The 22,570-nt window shown below is 43.6% G+C and overlaps 1 protein-coding gene across 1 annotated transcript in view; it reads right to left on the bottom strand.

Annotated features, from left to right (window-relative positions):
* The window catches only part of LOC147056223 (P2X purinoceptor 3-like), an 80,280-nt gene that overhangs the window by 10,878 nt on the left and 46,832 nt on the right, over positions 1 to 22,570 (bottom strand). The window contains exons 6-11 of the mRNA XM_085912577.1: positions 20,931 to 21,008; positions 20,689 to 20,830; positions 4,375 to 4,511; positions 2,727 to 2,820; positions 2,590 to 2,655; positions 1,601 to 1,678 (exon numbers count right to left, since the gene is read on the bottom strand). Of these exons, the coding sequence (XP_085768703.1) occupies positions 1,601 to 1,678; positions 2,590 to 2,655; positions 2,727 to 2,820; positions 4,375 to 4,511; positions 20,689 to 20,830; positions 20,931 to 21,008 (595 nt within the window). The remainder of the gene's footprint in view (positions 1 to 1,600; positions 1,679 to 2,589; positions 2,656 to 2,726; positions 2,821 to 4,374; positions 4,512 to 20,688; positions 20,831 to 20,930; positions 21,009 to 22,570) is intronic.

The raw sequence follows: 22,570 nt of genomic DNA, 5'->3' as shown, positions 1-22,570 counted from the left end.
ATAAAAAGCAGTAAATAACATTATTTTTGACAAGCTGGTGAGAGTATATATCATAATTAAGTAATGAAAAAGTGAGTTTTCCTTGCAAAAAATGTCATTTATTCAATCAAATTTTCCCAAAACAATGGTAAACAAAATGTGAAAGTTTTTTACTATCTGTGACATTTATCCAATAAACTTAGATGCAACAACATAATAAAAACACACTAAACATGCAAATAAAAATAACCACACTACAATCAAAATCGTCTTTAAACACGGCGATCTGCTCCCCGCAAACTAAACACACGGCTTTACCTCCGACTTCAGTAAATAAATACTTAGCAGTCCAGTTTTTGTTGAAAACCCTGCATTCGGCATCTACCTTTTTTTTAGCAGCGGGCCTTTCTGAGGGCTTAAGTCTTGTGACTTGCTAGCGACAATGATCCAATCATGCGCACGTCTCGCACGCCTTGATATATGTATTGCGTCATCATGTACGTGAATAAAAAACAACTTCAAAATAAAAGCAACGCAGCTTCAGTCCATGCATCAAGTAAAATAAGAAAATATGTTTATTTTGTAATTTCCAATGAACCTTACACGGGCCAGTCAAAGTCAACCAAAGGGCCGTATGTGGCCCGCGGGCCGTACAATGCCCAGGTCTGCCTTAGACAGATCTGGGAGGACATCCTACAAGACACCATCCGTCGTCTCGCTAGGAGCATGCCGCAACGTTGTCAAGCATGCATACAAGCATGTGGGGTCTACACAAGATATTGAAAAGAGTTTTGAATTGCAAAAATTGAATTTAGGCAAAATGGACGAGCCTGCCACATCATTTTTTCACTTTGATTTTGGGGTGTCTATATACTGAGCCCTATGTAGGTTGAAAACTTTTATTTCCATCAAAAGATGTGGCATCCTTTTGTTCCTGAGACATTAAATTGTCCATATCAGTCTAGATATCCAACTTTTTTTTTTCACCATTGAAATCTGATGTGTTTTCAAAATTTTCCTTTAATTTTTTTGAGCAGTGTATGTAAATATATATACGAATGGGACTTTACGTCTTTCGGTGTAATATAACTGATTTTAATATAGAAGTTGGTGTAACACTTAACAGACCTTTGTTGGTAGTGAGCTTCGAGACTTTTTCCAATGAAAAAGTGTGACGTGAATGAAAAAAGTTTGGGAAACACGGGTTACAGGTCCTATCCGCACATATAATTTATATAATAAATTAAATTACATGATTTTTAGGGAATAGGTCAACACTTAATACAAATGCGAAAAGGTCTTACAGATAGATAGCAGTTTGAAAATGTATTACTTTGTCAAATAGCATGTACTACTATATAATACTTTTTAATGGCCTTATTTATCGCTAATATTCATTACTAACTTTCAATACCTTTTACAACACCGTGGATAACCTGAGGCCCCTGTCAGATTGAGGAGTTCATCTTTGTGAGAAAAGGTGTGCATGGGCATGGTAACTCAAACTCAATATATGTAACCTGTTTTAAAACACACCTGAGCAGAATACACTTATTTTGTATAATGTCGTCCCAAGCTCAGGGAACTGGATCCACAACATTAAAAAATGTACTTACGTTACCTCTTCAAATTTCTTGGCCTTGTACAGCGCTGCTCCCTTCAGAAAGTTCAGCAGTATTGTATCACACAGCACAGTGCCCTATATGATAGTTAAAGTGCAAAATAAGGATACAATCACATGAGCAAAGCAGACTCGACTTATTGACAAAACATGGTCTCCAAATGTTTGTGAATATTTTGTGAATATATGGACACACAATATAAAATATGCCATAAAATGTGACAGTATTTCAATTATCATAAATGATGGTTGGTGACTAGATTAATTTTTGGTGTTGAATTCTTACTGTCACCCTGATGTTACGCTGCATTTGTGCAAAGAATAAGCTAATTGAATTGCATTGATAAAGTGATTTCAATCAACCCTGCTTTGCACTTGATGTTGCTATGACACATTGCGAAAAAAATTATGTTAAATTGCTTTTCACAAAATGCACAGACAGTTTCAAAATTTAACAGACTTGTTGTGGATGCCAGATGTAGTGGTTAAGCCTTCTGGAGATGTTATGAACTTAATTTAGCAGAACACTGTGGAGAGTGCAATTTTGTTTTCCCCAATTTGATGTTTTTTTTACCCCTCTTGCACTGAAGAACTTAAGCCAGAAGCTGAGTAGATTGTTCAAGTGCTATCAAGACATACAGTGCCTTGCGAAAGTATTCGGCCCCCTTGAACCTTTCAACATTTTGCGACATTCCAGGCATCAAACAAAGATATAAAAGCACGCCCCACTTTTCAGTTTTTTATTTGTTAAAAAAGTTTAAATTATCCAATAAATTCTGTTCCACTTCACGATTGTGTCCCACTTGTTGTTGATTCTTGACAAAAAATTAAACTTTTATATCTTTATGTTTGAAGCCTGAAATGTCGCGAAACATTGAAAAGTTCAAGGGGGCCGAATACTTTCGCAAGGCACTGTATAATCTATACTGGAAGATGATAATTTTTTGTGTTTTATCTATTCCATACAATGTTCTATAAGCAACACTCACCACTCCTACTGAAGTGAAGGCTGCCACCATGTTTATAAGTGTGGGAATCATGTTAAACTTCCCTGCCTACAATGTAAAACACATTGTTAAGTCTAATAAAAAAAAATTTAAACAACACCAAAGTGTATAATACTCACATTTCCATTGACGAGCACATCAAACCTTATTGCATAGGCTTTCACCAGAGTACGATAGTCAGTCCCATTTTCCATCTTATAGTACTTGGCAAACCTCCAATAAAGAAAAAAACATGGTCATGTAAAAAATAGAGCTCATGTGTCACTAGCTGATGATTCATAACATGCAGTATATTTTTACTTATGTAATTCAAGGCTTTATGAAGGCAGAAGTTCCAGTGGGCTCACCACCCTTGGAAGGGGCCAAAGGTTGGGTGACCTGGTCCAAGACAGGGAGTTTAGCAATTTGATTCTCAGATACTAAAGCTGGCTCTTGGAACATGGAATGTCAGCTGGCAGGGAAAGAGCTCAAGTTGGTGTGTGAGGCAGAGAAAAAACGCATACTTAAAGTTTTGTTTGCATTGCCAAATGCAATAGGACACTGCCAAGGCTGTCATTAACCACAGACTGTGTTCTTAACCTTTAAGGAAATAATTTGTGGGTACAATCAAGAGGTTGAGGGTTTTTTTGATGGCCTCGGTATTTGCATTGTGCCGATACTATGGTACTACTGGAATCATCAAGCCACGATCTCCAACTTTCACTGGCGAGTGTGAAGCAGCTGGGATAAAAATGAACACCTCCAAATAGGAGATTATGGTCCACAGTCAGAAAAGGGTGGAGTGCCCTCTCAAGGTCGTCGATGAAATCCTGCCCCAAGTGGAGGGAGTCAAGTATCTTGGCGTCTTGTTCATGAGTGAGGGATAAATAGAACAGGTGGTCACGGCATCTGATTTGAATGCATCCAAGGCACCTCCCCGGTGAGGTGTTCCTGGCACCTCCCCTTGGGACAAGGGCCCCGGGAACACCAAGGTTCACACTGGAGAGACTAGGTGTTTCAACTCGCATGGGAACACCTTGGAGAGCTGGATGAAGTGGAAAAAGACAGGCATGTTGAACTTTCTCTACTGTCTTTGTGACCCAACCCCGGATAAGTGGAAGTAAATGGATGGACGGATGGATGGATGGATTGAGAGAGAAAGAGAAAGAAAAAGAGAGGGGGGGTGGATGGATGGATGGATGGATGGATGGATGGATGGATGGATGGATGGATGGATGGATGGATGGATCGATCGATCGATGGACAGTTTCCATAGCTAGTCGGATATAAAGCTCTTGGAGTTTCAATCAATCATTCACTCGCTTGATCAATAAGGTTGGTCATAACCTGTTACCAGGCAACATGACGTACTCAACAAGCACAATTGGCACAGGAAACATGAAAAACAATGACCAACAAGGGGAGACCATGCAAACAAGTCTGTCAGCATTCGCCATTTCAGCGATCTGGGATCTTAGATGAAAAGAGAACACAAGGGAGGAGAAAAAACAGCATACATACAATACAACAGATCTCAAGATTAAATAGTACTGATTAGCACCTAAGAACAGGAGTCTATTCGGGGACCTAGCATCCAAACGATCATCTTCATCGAGAGAAGGGCCAGATAACATTTTTAGAGACAGGCTGACAGACCAAGTCCGCAAGCAGGGAAGATAGGGAGGAGCAGGAGCAACAAAAGAATCGCCCGCCTTCGTTCAGAGCCAAGCAAGGAAAGTTTTGTTCAATCAATAGGCACTTATGAGTGTTAAACATCGATCTAAATACCTGAAATTGTAACCAGGTGAGATAGCATTTTTCTGTGACATTGCATCCAGTCGGGTGAATGAGTATGAAGGGTTACACTGGTCGTCTGATTTGTCCAAATCACACATCCAGCCAATCTTTATTCCTATCACACCTCCCTAACAAGGGACACATTGAGAAAAAGTGGGTCATGTATGTTAAACCACATGCTAATTCATATATAAATATCAAATATAAATTATACATCAACATAGTGAACAGTGGACATAAATTAAAAAAAATTGTCTTAGAAACATAAATGCTATCACAATGAACAATACCTCATGACACATTGTATAGTGCAAAAGCATCGTCAGAAATGCTATCTTAAATTCTATAAATTATGCCATATAAAGCAGATAACTGCCTGTCTGATTTGTACCATAATTTTCGGACTATTAGTCGCTCCGGAGTATAAATCGCACCACCCATAAAATGCACAATAACGTGAAAAAAAAACATATATAAGTTGCTCCGGAGTATAAGTCGCACTTTTGGGGCAAATGTATTTGTCAAAATCCAACACCAAAAACAGACACGAACCAGCAACAACAGGCTAAACGATACGGTATGCTAATGTGACATACACAAACGAGAGGCTGAGAACGGGCCTAACGTAACATTCAGAGTTATTCAAATGATTATTACATAAATAACACGTTTATCAAACCATCTGTGTCACTCCAAATCATAAAATACATCGATCATGGATCGTGTAAACAATGCCGTGTACGCAGGCCGTCGGACTCGTGATTTGCATGTCTAATTATTCCACAGACCCATATAACGATATATAAAGTATATTTCAAATAACTATCATATAGCAACAATATTACCAAACCACCTGTCACTCCAAATCATAAAATACATCGATCGTGTAAACAATGCCGCGTACGCGCGCCGTCGGACTCGTGATTTGCATGTCTAATTATTGCACAGACCCATATAACGATATACAAAGTATATTTCAAATAGCTATCATATAGCGACAATATTACCAAACCATCTGTCACTCCAAATCATAAAATCCATTGATCATTGATCGTGTAAACAATGCCGCGTACGCGCGCCGTCGGACTCGTGATTTGCATGTCTAATTATTCCACAGACCCATATAACGATATATAAAGTATATTTCAAATAACTATCATATAGCAACAATATTACCAAACCATCTGTCACTCCAAATCATAAAATACATCGATCATCGATCGTGTAACTGTAAACAATACAGCGTACGCGCGCCGTCGGACTCGTGATTTGCATGTCTGGGGTGATGTGCGCATGCTGTCCATCACAAGCAGAGCTTGCATCCTAAATTGCATTGCTGCCCCTACTGTTTATTTATTTATTTTTTATTTTATTTTTTTACATCATCACACTAAATTCTCTTCACCAGACCTGTGCTTTTTAAAAACTCAAAAAAACAGCGCTTTCCCCTCCCAGTTGTTGCGTCACGGCCAATGGTGAAATTTAAATCACCCTCTTTCAGTTTAGTTTGAAAATAACTATATTTCTTTTTCAGTTGTTTTTTTTTGTTTTGTTTATTTGTTTCATAAACTTGAATATTGTGCTTTAAAGTCTGAATTGCTTTATTCGTTTTTTCAGTGTATTAAAAATAATATGTAAGGTGATAAACTGTACTAGTAAGTAATGTGTTAATGATCAAGTAATTTTTTTTTGAAAAAAAAACACATATAAGTTGCTCCTGAGTATAAGTCGCCCCCCCACCCAAACTATGAAAAAAAAACGCGACTTATAGTCCGAAAATTACGGTATGTTTACTTGTGCAAAAATAAAAACAAGAAATTATACACTCGAGCACCAGACAAGTTTTTAAAATAAAAAGTATCATTTCAAATCAGTAATATAATATAATGAAATTGAGTCGACAGAGAGGATATTATCCAAAAAATAATGTTTTGATGTACATATACATGGGTTATCTAACATGTATTGCAATAAGTATTTTCTGATTAAGATTTCCAAAAGAGCAACATAATATTCCCGCTGCTGCAGACCAGAGCATGTCCTTCATGTAATAAAGTTGAGGGGAAGAAAAACATCCCTTTGTCAGTCGGCCAGCATGCAAGAGCATAGAGTAGTTGTGACACTTTAAAATGTTTTAAAAAGTGTTCAAAATACAATAATGTACCGTGTTAGGCCGAATATACGACGACCACGATTATAAGACGACCCCCTCTTTTATCAAGACTCAAGTTTGAATAAAAACTTTTTGAACACCAAATTTAATTTTTATCCAGAAAACAATTACATCTGAAACAAATGATTATATATTCGAGAGAAAAAGCATGTGGGTTTTTTTGCCTCAGAGTCAAACTACCGCATTGTAGTCATAGCTTCTTTCAGAGAGCCATTATGACTGTCAACCCAAATAAATGTATGAGCACCTCATATTATATACAGTAAACGCAACAAAACAAACTGACAAATGCATTTTGTCAAATACGTAACTCGTTTTCAAATCAGACGAGTAAAAACTGGTCAAATATTTAAAAAAAGATATTATTAAAAGTGAAGACAATAGCAATTCTAGTAATGACACACGAAATTGATGCACACTTTGTCTTCACGGGTCACCTAAAATGATGTAGCAGGTCGTATCTGGCTCCCGGGCCTTGGGTTTGACACCCGTGATGTAAACTAAAGTGCAATCACAACAAAATTGCAATAACTGCATTAACTATCAAAGTGAAGTCTAACTGTAGTCTTGAAACAAATCTGAATAAGAAAAAAAAACATTGCAATAAAATAATGCAAACTGTTACCGCTAATGTTGGGGAGCCTGAGGACTGTGGGGTTGGCTCAGATGGTTATGCTCTTTTCGCCCCGGGTGTCGGTTAGAACACAGGAGGAAAGACGTGGTTCAGTTTTGATTGCTTTACTGAATTATTGGCAAATAATAATAAATAACAAAAAATGAAATACTCTCGGCAACACACCAAACATAAGTCACCAAACATAAGTCATCGATCGAGACAACAAAATACATTTGCTGGCGACCGTTAGTTGCCGTGCCGCTGCGTAACGGCTACTCGTACGATGCGAGGAAAGCTGTCAATCAAACGGCGCGCACACGAAGCAAACCGCGATCGGACAAACGGCACAACAGACGTGGGTTTGGTAAACGGCTCTTTATTTAACAAAACAAGAGTTCAACGAGCCAACAACTACTTAACTTCCAGCCACGGAGGTGGAAGAAAGATCCATAGAATAGGAGCGGGCGTGCGTAAAAGCCATGTCCGAGCCCCATCCACCGTCCCCGGACAGCCACCCGGCCGAGCGCCGGCCCCCGACTTCCATCCACAGAGGTGAAAGAGAGGTCCCGTCGAGAAGGACCGGGCGTGCGTAAAAGCCATAATAGTTTTTCAAACCTTCTGTGTCACTCCAAATCATTAAATCCTTCAAACTCTTTGTCCTCCGTGCCTCTTACAAACAAAGCCGCTAATGACGTGGGGCCCTTCGTCATCTTCGTCATCCCGTGAATCCTTTGCCCTAAACAACCGCCGCGCGGCATGGGTGACGTCACTTGCAGTTCAAATGACAGTAATCCCTTGCTACATCGCGGTTCGTTTATCGCGGTTTCACTATATCGCGGATTTTTTAATTTTGAAAATTTTGAAAATTTTGAAAAAAAAAAACCAACAAGTCATTTTTCAGTAAATAAGGGTTCAAGGGTTTTCTTATTCAGCTCTTCAGAAACAAAAAAGGAGAAGAGTTTTCTGGGTTACATGTTTAAACATTTGCTTGGTAAAAGCAGTGAATGAAATAATTAGGTCGTGAGGGAAAGAACTATGACAAACTATGACAAACCCCCCCAAACTATGACAAAAACCGCGACTTATAGTTCGAAAATTACGGTATTCACTCTTTGTCAAAGACGCACACGATCACAGCAACACAGTCAATACCAGCAACCTTTAACTTACCGCTGCGCACAAGTGAAAATGGGTATAATGTCTAGACCCCGAATATAAGACGACCCCCACTGGTTAGCACGTCTGCCTCACAGTTAGGAGGGTGCCGGTTCGATTCCACCTCTGACCCTCCCTGTGTAGAGTTTACATGTTCTCCCCCAGCCCGCGTGGGTTTCCTCCGGGCACTGTGGTTTCCTCCCACATCTTAAAAACAGGCTTGATAGGCCGATTGGGCACTCTAAATTGCCTCTAGGTGTTATTGCGAGGGTGAATGTTTGTTCGTCTCTGTGTGCCCTGCGATTGGCTGGCAACCGGTTCAGGGTGTCCCCCGCCTACTGCCCGATGACCGCTGGGATAGGCTCCAGCACGCCCGCGACCACCGTGGGAACAAAGCGGAAAATGGATGGATGGATGGAAAAAGTGTATAAAACTGTCATGAACGGAATAGAGCAGGACAACCAAATGCAGCTTGGACCAGGGTTTATTGAAGGGAAAAGGTAGTTGGAAGGGAGGCTAAGGGAAACAGACAGCGGACAAACTAACACGACGACTTAACAAAACCAACAACTGGACTGACCGACAGACTGGCTAACAAAACCAGAACTGACAGAGAGGTGAGACAAGAAAAAAGAGACAAGCAATAATCCGACAAGGGCGTGACACGCAGACAGGCCATAAATACGCGACGAGAGGCAGGTGACTGTGATTAGTACATAGATCATGGGCACACAGGAGGGGAGGGGCGAGCACACAGACACACGGACAAAAACTATGACATAAAGGACCGACCGGGGACGAGTTGTGACATAAAACTACAATAAAGGTTCATAAAAGTCTTGTATGGATGTTGGATATTTCTGCTCTTATTTATTTTCTTTATTTCCCTATTCATTGAAATAAAGAATGTTTAAGAAAATCAGTTTGACTTTTAAATGTTTACTAAAGTGTTTAAGTATACGAAAACATTTAAAAGTACAATATACAGTGTTTAAAAATACAATAAAAAACAATAAAGGTTCACAAAAGTCTTTTATGGATATTGTAACAATATATTTTCTGGCTCACCACTGTTGCGGTTGCAACACAGGGTCTTCCCAGGCACATGTGTATTTCACTATTGCATTGTGTCTCAGGAGTCTCATTAATAAGCACTGGCACCTTGAGGGAAAATTTTCTAAGCTTCGGCTATGGAAAGGGGTGCCAATGGCTTGTGGTCTGTTGAGTCTGAACTGGTCCAAGCAGAGGTACTTATTGAATTGCTCACACACCCATACGCCAGCCAGCCGTTCCTTCTCAATCTGCGCATAGTGCGTTTCAGCCTCCGTGAGACACCTTGAGCAGTACGCCCCAGACTTCCATTATTCTTCATAGAGCTGGAGTAGCTGGTGTTAGGGTTGAATAGATTAGGTTGATCATATTATGTTGGAATGTAATCAGTAATAATTAACCTAAGCTTGTCCTGTCTTAACAAAGTAGTAGAACAAAGTGCTAAGATCCTTTGTACCTTGGGAGCTTTGGACATCACCGCTGAGTGTCAGGATAAGAGAGCCATTTCAAGTGGTGAGGGCTCTCCTACCAACATGGCTGCGCCATCAAACAGAACCTACTTCATACAGAATGGCTGGTGGCTTTGTGATCAAAAAGGTTGTCCGATGCTGCCCGCCAACTGGACAGGAGTGTGTGCACCAGTGTGGGTGACAGACCACACCTACAGAATACAACATCATCAGTTGACGACAGCCGCAACTCTTCTGGACGTCGACGCAGGGCTGTTGTGACCTTTGACTCTCATGATCCTGTCTGGGGTCAGTGATGGACAAAACAGAGCGATTCAGGCTATTGACCAAATGGTCTTGCAAAACAGGATAGTTCTGGACTTGATGACTGCAACACGACGGTTCCAGCAAGGAAGCAGATCCACCATCGACAGCGTCCCCGCCCCCAGTTCAAATAGAGGCAGAATAATCCTCTTCCCCCTTGGTGGCCAGGTAGTCTACCCTGGCCACTGAAGACTGAAGACGACAACCGCGCGGCAGACATTTCCAGGTTCTCCCCCGACGAAGCAGTGCTGCAAAGGGGGTGAGAATTGTGCTCACCCTCCAACAGTGGGCGTGCCAAGCCCCCGACGGCTGAACAATCACGAGCAATTTTTGTCTTGACTGTTATTTGTAACATTCTGGTCGCCTAAGGCAGAGGGACCGTGTGAGACTTTTCCTGCATTATAACATCTTGCCGCAGGTTTTTCACTCACACACTAAAATTGATCTACGTAGATTGCGATGATGCTGTTTAGCCGTACATGTCTTACAGAAACTTAATGATTTGGCCATTGAAAATGCTTCGCAAGTGATGGGTACAATGATATGCTGTTTCTGTGTTTCTTTTTTTAATTGTTTTTCTTGACAACATCATATGATAAACAGGAGGGATATGTTAGGGTTGAATAGATTAGGTTGATCATATTATGTTGGAATGTAATCAGTAATAATTAACCTAAGCTTGTCCTGTCTTAACAAAGTAGTAGAACAAAGTGCTAAGATCCTTTGCACTGATTGACCAACTGTAGAAGACGCAATCAAAGTTGTTCTGTCTACTCAACATCGTAAAACAACCCCTGCTATGATGTGATCAGAGGCCAGGGGTTTCACCCCCATCCTGCCCACTCACACCCCACCCTGTGTCTCTCAATAAAAAGGCTCTTGCAAGAGGCCCGAGTCAGACCTCATTCGATGATCGCTGTATGCACAGCGACGAATGACTCTCCACTTGCAAGTGTTTAAAAAGGGCATACTGTCTCCCCTTGTGGTTCTTGCAAAAATAAGTTAGAGTCAGAACATCTCTAACAGCTGGCTCTGTCTGAATGAGCATTTCTCCTTGTTGAGTTTCGCGACGGGCGTTGTGCACGACGTATGGTGTAGCATCGTCCTCTATTTTTACAGGATCAGTTTTTAGTGTGCCGTGATCACCAAAAGCTTGCTGAAAGCTATGGATGGCTTGTGTCACATCATCCACTTGCCATACTTGGTTAATTGTCACCAACAGAGGTCTGCTCAGTAAATTTTTGGGCCTCACACCAACTACCTAGCAAGAGGGTAGTTCTTTCCCTGGTAGTGGACAGTTGCATTGATGTGACCCAAGCATCATAGTCCACCTCCAGGACTATCGAGGGGGAATTTTAGCTGGTAGCAGGGCTCTTGGTGGGATGAGTTTCACTCACATAATATGCTGACGTCTGCTCCATTATGAATTTTGAACATCTCCAGTATCAATTTTGAACTCCGTCTCGATGGAATCCACCTGTCTCCCTCTGCAGTGCTTACTGAGCCTAGGTAAAAAAAAACATCTGGTCTTCCTGGTCCATCTGTGTAATTTTGATGACAGACTTGTTGCGACAGTCGCCTGTTTTGTGGCAGTGGTTACATGTAGACCCCAATGCAGGGTATCTCTCCACTTTGTCATATAATGTTTTTCCACATCTCCCACATTTATTGTCATTTGGTCCTCCTTTCCTTTCGTTAGGTTTTCTTTTTTGTTTCCAGTGACTTTTGTCTCGTCTGCATTGCACGTCGTGCACTTGCCCCTCCTCAGACTAACTGTCTGTATTGTCAATGCAAGTGTCAGGTCCAGTCATTTGCAACCTGCAAAAGAGCCATTTATTAATTATCTGAGTTTCCTCCGCAGGGTGTCCGGGCTCTCCCTTAGAGATAGGGTGAGAAGCTCGGTCATCCGTGAGAGACTCGGAGTAGAGCCGCTGCTCCTCCACGTTGAGAGGAGCCAGATGAGGTGGCTCGGGCATCTTATCAGGATGCCTCCTGGACGCCTCCCTGGGGAGGTGATCCGGGCATGTCCCACCGGTAGGAGACCCCGGGGACGACCCAGGACGCGCTGGAGAGACTATGTCTCTCGGCTGGCCTGGGAACGCCTTGGGATCCCCTGGGATGAGCTGGATGAAGTGGCTGGGGAGAGGGAGGTTTGGGAGTCCCTCCTAAAGCTGCTGCCCCCGCGACCCGACCCCGGATAACCGGAAGAAGATGGATGGATGGAACGACAATGCAGTCGCAAATATTTGCCTCCCAACTAACTCCAAACTCTCAGTACTCTGATAGGTTGTAAAGAGCTTGGATAAAACACTTGTCTGTCGATTGCATACGCTGGTGGAAACATGCCCTCTCATGGATTATGTTCCTCCGCAGAGAAGTTGATTTGGTGATCATTGATCTTTTTTACTACAACTCCAAAGCCCTCTCTGTGGCTCTCTTCGGTAAAGGTGAATGACTTGAACATATTTTCTGCCTCATTGTCCATGGCTCACCTGAAATCTCCCGTCATCCTTGTCCAGCTTTGTCACCAGCCTAAAATGCTCAAAACGTCTCCAGTCCGGCCACGCAATTGATTTATCAAACGAAAACATGATGGGGGATTAAACCGAATTGTTTATCCCACTTCTGACACCATGTAGAATGATCTGAGTCGTGTTTTTCGTAAACTGTCTATGGTGAGAACAGGTGGCATGCGCATAGGCTTGGAGCGTGTGCTCTACTGCCATAGAACATACTAACGTCAAACGTGTTATGACACTGCTGCAAAATACTCATCACATATTTGCACATGTGATAGTAAATTTATTTGCATTGTCCCAAAAGACAGAATTGACTTAAAAAGTCTAAAGTTTATTCACCTTAATATTGTCTTGTCTTGTCTTGTCGGAGTCTTGTCTCAAAATTGCATTTACCAAGAGCCTGGGTTACTATTTATAAGCCGGACAGGTTTTCGAACATCCCGGTTTTAGAACAATTCGGTATTCGAACAAATAATTCGAGATTTTCTTTCTTCGAATGTCGGACGAAATTCGGTTGTCGAACCTCGCGAGATGAGCCGAGAGGACCCGCATGCCAACTGACTCCGTTCCTTATCACATTCTCGTTATTCTGAGGATTGCATCAACTCTAATCATGCCTCCAAATGAACCAAGTGGGAGCAGTAAAGCCATCCTAAAACACAAAGACGCTCCTAAAGCAATGCGACAGTGAGCGCCTGGCGCGCTGCGGGCGGTTGCGCGATCGGACCAAATCAAGCTCCCTGCGCACTGAGGTCCACTTAAATTTTGAAAAGTCCATTAGGACTTTAAAAATATTTTCTAAATTTTAGCGACCGCTCTGTCACAATAATGCGACCAGCGCGATGCAGTTGCGCGGTCCGCGTCGCACTACGGTTGCGCGTTCGGCGGTGCGCTGCAGTTGCGCGATCGGACAAAATTAAGCTTCCTGAGCACTGAGGTCCACTTAAATTTTGGAAAGTACATCAGGACATCAAAAATATTTTCAAATTTTCAGCGACGGCTCTGTCACAATAATACCACCAGTGCGGTGCAGTTGAGCGGTCGGCGGCGCGCTGCATTTGCGCGATCGGACAACATTAAGCTCCCTGCGCACTGAGGTCCACTTAGATTTTGGAAAGTACATCAGGACTTTAAAAATATTTTCTAAATTTCAGCAACGGCTCCATCACAATAATGCGATCAGCACGTGCAGTGGAGCGGTTGGTGACGCGCTATGGTTGCTCGTTCGGCGTTGCGCTGCAGTTGTGCGATCGGACAGAAATGCGCAAATGAAATGATGCTTTAAAAAAAGGCGTTTTTTTCTTGGAGCGTATTAATTTTTTTCTATGATTTGTATTGGGAAAACATGATTCGTAATTCGAACCTTTTACTTCTCGAACAGCCTTCTGGAACGGATTGTGTTTGAAAACCGAGCCGCCAGTATATATATTTTTCATTTATATATAAATATATATAATATATAAATATATATATAAATATATATAAATACATTTAAATACTATATTTGTTTTAATGAAAGGGTATTGTTGCTAACACATTTCTGCTCCACACTTGGGAATCAATAGACCTATCATAGAAACAATGGCAGCATAAACAGAATGTTGTGATCACGCAGGTGCTTTTCCGCCTCTGTGAGACACCTAACTTTGTCTCACTTGATTTCCATCCATCTTTTTCTGTTTTTAACACCACTTATTCTGTTCAGGGTCATACGGGGCGCTGGAGCCTATCCCAACTGACATTGGGTGAAAGGCAGTCGCACTGCACATAGAGATGAACAACCAATCACCCTCAAATGCACACTGTCAATGAGTGAGAATTGACCACACATCCCAGACACATGTACCCCAACACCCTCAGCGTAACTAAACTTGATCACCATTCGATTAACAATCATGGCAATGGTGCCATCTGGACGGCAGAATGGAACAAGTACAGTAATGGAAAGTGACGCTTCGTCATCAGATTATCATGTTAATAACTCTCAAGATGGCGGCGCGTGCACACGCATCAGCCTCTCTCCGTCCCAACCGATCGGTGTTTTGTTCAATTAATGAGTGTTTGTCAGACAGTTTCATGTGTTTATCTGTTCCTACCACGTCGTGCTACAAGTACAGCAGGCAGGTTCTGCTCGACATCGGCGTGAGCGAGTTCTGCGGCCTTTTGTACTTTGATACGGGGACATTAAAGTCACTGGGACTACACCGGCCTGAATCAACACCGGACTCGTCAGCTACTCCTTCCCCGGATAGGCAGCTTCGGAAGCAGTGTGCGAGGAGGCAGAAGAGGGGTAAGCGCGGAAGCGTCCGGGCCAGGCTAGCGGCGTTCCCAACTCGCCCGGCCGTGCCTTCCATTCTTCTGGCGAACGTTCGATCGCTGGACAACAAACTGGATTACGTTCGTCTGCTGAGATCCACGAACCGGGCAGTGAGTAACTGCTGTGTACTCATGTTCACTGAAACTTGGCTGAATGTCAACATTCCGGACTCTGCTGTGCAACTGGAGCGGCTAGCGTGCTATCGGGCGGACCGGGCCATTGAAAAAGGGGAAAAATCGCGTGGAGGAGGTATCTGTGTCTACATCCGCGACGAATGGTGCCGGGACTCTGTAGTTGTGTGCAGACACTGCTCGCTACTGGCGGACTTTGTGATCATTAAGTGCCGTCCTTTTTACCTACCAAGGGAGTTTACTGCGATTCTGCTTGTCGCGGTCTACATGCCGCCTTCCAACGTTGGAGGTAACAGGATCACGGGCCTTAGTGAACTGTATCAGGCTGTCAGTGATCAGCAGACGACGCACCCTGACGGTTTCATCATCTTCGCTGGTGATTTTAATCATGCTGACCTGAAGTCTGTCTGTCCAAAGCTTCACCAGCATGTTAATTTTCCAACTTGTGGTGACAGCTTCCTGGACCTGGTCTACACTGCACATAAAGGAGCTTTCAAGGCCACCCCCTTCCCCCACGTCGGACTTTCTGACCACGTCTCCGTTCTGCTTACGCCCGCGTACAGACAGAGAGTGAGAACTTCCAGGCTGGTTCGCAAACGAGTTAGAGTGTGGCCTGAGGGGGCCTCTGATGCTCTTCGAGACTGCTTTGGCACTACGGACCGGCCACATGCAACAATCGGACGGACATTGGGGAGTATGCTGACTCTGTGACCTCGTACATCGCAAAGTGCATTGATGATGTGACCCTCACTAAGTACGTCGTCGCTCGGGCTAACTGGAAGCCATGGCTGACATGGGCTGTCCTCGGGCTGCTGAGGGCCAGAGACAAAGCCTACAGGGCTGGGGATGTAGCGGGCGTGAGATCACCAGGGCGAAGCTGTCCCGGGGCATCAAGGATGCGAAAAAGGCGTTCTCTTCCAAGATCACTGCCCTCTTCGAGGACAGCAGGGATGCTCGGGGCCTGTGGCGAGGCATACAGACCATCACGGACTACAAGCCCGCGCCGTGGAGCTGTGAGGGCGACGTCCCTCTGCTCAATGAACTGAACCGCTTCTTTGCTCGCTTCGACGCTCCGAACGACACTTGCCCGCTGAAGACCCCTTCCCCTCCGGGCGAGCAGCCCCTGTGCCTCTCTGCCGTTAGCGTGAGGAGGGCGCTTGTTGCTATCAACACCCGTAAGGCGGCGGGCCCGGACCACATCCCGGGACGGGCGCTGAAGGACTGCGCTGAGTAGCTGATGGATGTCTTCACGGACATCTTTAACATTTCCCTGCAGCAGGCCGTCGTCCTGTTATGCTTCAAGGCTGCCACCATCATACCTGTGCCGAAAAATCCTGCTCCTTCCTGCTTCAATGACTACCGCCCTGTGGCACTGACCCCCATCGTCATGAAGTGCTTTGAGCGGCTTGTCTTGGCGCAAGTCAGATCTGTTCTTCCCCCCACCGTTGACCCCTTCCAGTTTGCCTTCCGACCCAATCGGTCCTATGAGGATGCCGTCTGCTCTGCCCTCCACTCTGCCCTCACCCACCTGGAGAACAGGGACTAGTATGTGAGATTGCTGTTTGTGGACTTCAGTTCTGCATTCAACACCATTGTTCCACAGCGTCTCATTTGCAAGCTCGACAAGCTGAGCCTCAGTACCTCCCTTTGCAACTGGCTGCTGGACTTCCTCTGTCAGAGGCCTCAAGTAGTCCGTGTGGGCGACAATGTCTCCGGCAGCATCACAATGAGCACGGGGGCCCCTCAAGGCTGCGTGCTAAGTCCGCTGCTCTTCACCCTGCTGACGCATGACTGTACTGCGACCTACAGCAGCAACCGCATGCTGAAATATGCCGACGACACGACTGTGGTGGGTCTGATCACCGGTGGCGACGAGACTCACTACAGATCGGAGGTCGACCTTTTGGCCGCATGGTGAAGGGACAACAGCCTTCTGCTGAACGTCAACAAGACCAAGGAGATTATCATTGACTTCCGGAAGGGTCACACCCGCCACCTGCCGGGGACCGTCGACAGTGCTGTGGTGGAGAGAGTGAGCAGCACCAGATTCCTGGGGGTGCACATCAGTGAGGACCTCTCCTGGACCACCAACGCTGCGTCGCTGGCGAAGAAAGCTCAGCGCCGCCTGTACTTTCTGCGGAAACTCAGGCGAACAAGTGCTCCTCCCGCCATCATGACCACATTCTACCGTGGCACCATTGAGAGCATCCTCTCCAGTTGTATCACTGTGTGGGGTGGTGGCTGCTCTGAGTACAACATGAAGGCCCTGCAGCGAACACTGCAAGTAAAATCATCGGGGCTCTACTCCCCTCCCTGAAGGACGTTTACGCCCCCCGTCTCACCCGCAAGGCAGCCGCGAGTGAGTCACCCCGCTCACTCTTTGCCTGCGCTCCAGCACCCCCAGACTCAGAAACAGCTTCGTACTCCAAGCTGTCCGGATCCTGAATTCCCTCCCCCCTCTACCCTCTGCTGCATGACGTCCTGTTCTTTTGCGCTATTTGTCTATTTATTTATTGTTTATTTATTTGGGTTATTTGCTTATTACTTATTCGTTGCTCTTGTCTGTTCGTTTTTACTCTTTGTGCTATTTGATTGTGAGTGTTGTGTACTGTGTCTAGTCACCGTGGGACGGTGGGAAACGTAATTTCGATCTCTTTGTGTGCCTTAACGTGAAGAAATTGACAATAAAGCGGACTTTGACTTTGATCCATCCATCCATCCATCCATCCATCCATCCATCCATCCATCCATCCATCCATCCATCCATCCATCCATCCATCCATCCATCCATCCATTCATTCATCTTCTACCGCTTATGCGGTACAACTCGAAACTCAGAGGTCCCCCCCTCCACATACCCAGAAGAACACTCCATAGCACTCAAAAAAAGTTTCACAAAGTCTACGAACCAGCCTAAAGTCAGTTAAGCGGGAAATTTGCAGACAACGATGCGAGCTAATGGACCATGGTTGTGATTCGTCAAAACCTTATGCAAATGTGTTCAGCGGCCTGGGCACTCAGTCGGGGCAAATGCACATGGTGTGCGTTGTTGCCATGGGGCAGGCACGGCAAAGGTCGGCCACATCCAGAGTCTGACGAGCACGAGGCAAGGCAAGTTGTATTTGTATAGCACTTTTAAGCAATAAGGCAATCCAAAGTGCTTCACACAAGACATGAAGGGCATCAAAGAAAAAGAAAACATTAAAAGCATCAAGGCACAGTTAAAAAAATTAAAAAACATTAAAACAAGTTGATTAAAATTAAAATCAGTAAAAATCAAAATAAAACAGGAATAGAGTTACAGTGCAGTATAAGTTAAGGTAAAATTAGCAATAGGCAGCAGCAAACACAGATGTCTTCAGTTCTGTCTTAAATACATTGAGAGTTGCAGCAGACCTGCATGTCTCTGGGAGTTTGTTCCAAATATTTGGAGCATAGAAGCTGAACGCTGCTTCTTCCTGTTTGGTTCTGACTCTGGGAACAGAGCAGACCTGTACCAGACCATCTGAGAGGTCTGGATGGTTCGTAAGGGATCAGCAGGTCAGAAATATACTAGATACCCATGAGAAGGTGGGCCCACGTATAAATACCCTAGACCAGTGGTGCTCATTACCTCGATCGCGATCTACTGGTCGATCGCGGAGGCATGACTGGTCGTTCGCAGCGTGACGTTAAAAAAAAAAATTGTCAGCCTATCATCCTATCATTACAAAAAATTTAAATATTTATGATGTGTGTTGTGCAATATTGGCATATTCAGTTATGCAAGGTACATCTACAGACAAAGAATCGTTAATAAATTTGAAAATAGTTATATGTTTTGCATTTTTGTGGTGTGTAGGTAGATCATTTTGACTTGGTTATTTTATAAGTAGCTCGCATGCTGAAAAAGTGTGAGCATCCCTGCTCTAGATCATTCAGAGCCTTACAAACCAGTAAAAGTATTTTAAAATTAATTCTTTGGCAGACAGGAAGCCAGTGTAAGGACCTCAGAACTGGAGTGATATGATCTATTTTTTTTGTTTTAGTGAGAACTCGAGCGGCAGCATTTTTGAATCAGCTGCAGCTGTCTGATTGACCTTTTAGAAAGGCCTGTAAAAACCCCGTTACAATAGTCAAGTCTAATAAAAACAAAAGCATGGACAAGCTTTTTCAAATCTTGCTGAGACATAAAGCCTTTAATCCTTGATATGTTCTTCAGGTGGTAGTAGGCTGACTTTCTAATAGTTTTAATGTGACTGTTGAAATTCAAGTCTGAGTCCATAACTTCACCGAGATTTCTAGCTTGGTTTGTGGGCTTTAACATCACTGACTGAAGCTGAGTGGTGACTTTTAATCGTTCATCTTTGGCTCCTGTCACGCGCAGGCGCCACCGGCCACTCTACCACACCCTCCTTATCACCGAAATCACCGTCACCTTGTACTGGCTCATTGGGAGCGCTATATAGCGCGGCCAGCGCAACACCATTTGTCAGCTTGTCTTGTGATGTCCTTGTACGCACTGGTTCTAGAAAGTTTGACTCCCCGATTCCTTGTGATTCGGTTCCTGATCTGCCTGTCTTGTCCGTCTTGTTTCTCAGCCAGCCGTTATCCTCCTCAGAAACCTCCTATCTGCAGTCTGTCCTCGCCAGTGAGAAGCCCCGTCAAGCACTCCGTTCCCTGGCTCGCCATCCGGCCATCCACGACCAACGAGTCCAGCTTTGTCCGTTCACCGCTCCAGCCCTCCACCGATCCCTTTCCCCTTCACAATAAAATCTTTGTCCCACCGCACTTGCCTGTACTGTCCGATCTGTGACAGCTCCAAAAACAATTACTTCAGTTTTCTCTTTGTTTAATTGGAGAAAGTGCTGGCACATCCAGTCACTGAGTTGTTCAATGCATTTAATCAGTCCCCCTCTCTCTCCCCCTCTCTCTCCCTCTCTCTCCCCCTCTCTCCCCCTCTCTCTCCCCTCCTCCCCCCCTCTCTCTCTCGCTCTCTCTCTCTCTCTCTCTCTCTCTCTCTCTCTCTCTCTCTCTCTCTTTTACATTTGATCAAAAAGTGGGTGTTATTTTTATCATTGACTAATCTAAAGTGTTATAATGGCTTGCTGTCTTGGTGCAATATTCATGGCTTACCAAACATGACGTTTTTGTGGTCTTCTGAGAAAGGACTATTTTGGAGGTACAAAGTTACGGCCCAATACTGGAGATATGTGAGATTTTGTAACCATAAAAAAACTAAAATGCACTTATCCCTTTCAAGTCTCTGTGTAGCCTATTAGAAGATAGATATTAGAAGGTAAAAAAATATAATCTTTTGTCTCATTCCATCCATCAATTATTTGAACTGCTTATGTCTTGTCTTGTGAGGACAAGGGTCGGTCGCAAGCTTTTGTCTCCTTCATTTGTTGAGTTTAAATTCTTTATCTGTAGTTAAAACAAAAACAATTTTGTTTCAATAGTTTTAGAGAAAATTGTGAGATATTTATACTCATTGACGCACGTATTGTTGAGAAGTAATGCAAATGGATTAAATGTGTGAACAATGCGAAATGCAGAGTCAGTGGGAAACACAATAGTATCGGACTCTACCTTGTCTGCAAGTTTGGTGAAGTTCTGTTGCGCATAGCGGACGACATCTCCCACTTTGAAGATTGGGCAGTAAGTATTGTTGACCATGTCAAAATTGCATTGATTGATGTACTTGTCAGTAATGGTGGGGAGAAAGTTGCCCCTGAACATAGAGAAAGTATATCACGTTGAGAATAATATAGCATAAATCAAATAAATCATTGTATACTTTTAAAGTTTCACATTTCATTTCATCAACTTACTTTGTGTAGTTGAAGGTTGGAAATCGAATACTGTTTTTGATGAAAATTGTAAAATTTTCCACTTCCATCATTGGCGTGCTGACAAAAGAAGATTAAAATGAGTTGAAATAAAATGAGTTAAAAATTATTTAAAGGCTGTTTCATCTGGAGTCGTAACCAACTGCATCCTTACATTATGATAACATACCTGCTTGATCAGCAAGGCACGAGCACTCAACTTGAGCAGGTGCTGCATATTTATACGGATTTAAATATTAAAGACGGTTTAATTCACTCGGGTGAAGTACTTTTGTTGTGTCTGAGTTGCTGTGTTTGCCAACATTATTTGTTGCACCTTGACATGGATTTTGTGCCTATCCTTGAATCAAAATGTTAATGGAAAGAAAAGAACAAAAGAAGAAAGTTCAACCCCTCTCAAGATGACTGCACAACAAAGCCATGTGTCAAGGCAAGTCAACATGTGTCTCACTAGAACTTGGCACACCAGCTCAGGCTCCTTTCTTGTCAGAGGGCTAATTTCCACATTTTGCAGTTGTGCAAATTTCAGTTTTTGCAGCCAGGGACCCCGAGACCTCATCGCCAGCCCCCCAAATTAGCTTACCCTTTACAAGGGTTGTGAGCCCATGAGAAGGTGGGCCCACGTATCCTCTTCAAGCTATGCCGTGCCAGACTACCAGATGCTCCAATCAAGACCCATTTCCAGGCCTTGCTCCAAATAAATGCCCCAATGGTATGTGTCTGGTGATGAAAAAGTTGCTTTGTTGGTTTTTGCCATTATGGAGGGTCTTAAATGACAACCCCAAGAAGAATCAGTTTTCTTTGGGTCACCGTGCTTGGGCTCCTGTATGCCCTCCGTCAACTGAGTTGCTTATTTGATTGGTAAACACAAACCCCTGTTACATGATAAAGGGATGGCTAAAGAAGCAGGGCCCAAATCCGTTTGGGGATAAAAACGAGGCAGGCGTGGCATGTCTTGGACCAACTAGGCCATACCAAATTCCTTTATTGTATTACCAACTGTCCGACTGAGCTGGATTATGTTTGACAGCCCTGTCTGACTCCAACTCATGCTGAGTCATTACACCTAATGACTTTTACAGTCTCAGACTAATTGCTGATTCTAAAAGTTTTTTAGTTTCTCTGGAGTCTCTGCGCACTCTTGTCAGCACGGTTGTCTAGTTTAAGGTAGTAATTTTGAGCCAATATTTTCCTATTCAAAGGTGTTTGATATTATCATAATCCTTTACTGTCTTTTCGGTCATGTGACATAAACAAAAACCAATAGATGAGCTCAAACGAAACCGGAAACAGAAAAAATTGACAACAATCACGAGAGTGACATGAACAAAGGTAAGACCATCACAAACGTGACTCCACCATGAAAATTTGACCGCCCAGAAAGAGGAGCGGGTGGTAAAGCTGTGGTGCCACTAGCCCAGTCTATAAATATTAATCCTATAAATATTAATGAACAGCTCATTTCACACCATTGAGACTTCCCTTGACTTGAAATATTATATTGAGATTTTTAACTCAGCGTTTAGCTATCCACGCTTCCAAGCCAATGCCAGTTTGAGAGTTGGTTCTATCCGCGACTTGGATGAACAGCAACGGTGACATAATAATGATTATGATATTAT

The sequence above is a fragment of the Syngnathus leptorhynchus genome, chromosome 5 (assembly GCF_054491065.1).
Source record: "Syngnathus leptorhynchus isolate UIUO chromosome 5, UIUO_Slep, whole genome shotgun sequence".
Lineage (NCBI taxonomy): Eukaryota > Metazoa > Chordata > Actinopteri > Syngnathiformes > Syngnathidae > Syngnathus > Syngnathus leptorhynchus.
Note: the sequence above shows the minus strand (reverse complement) of the source record. Positions and strands in the feature narration are given on the sequence as shown.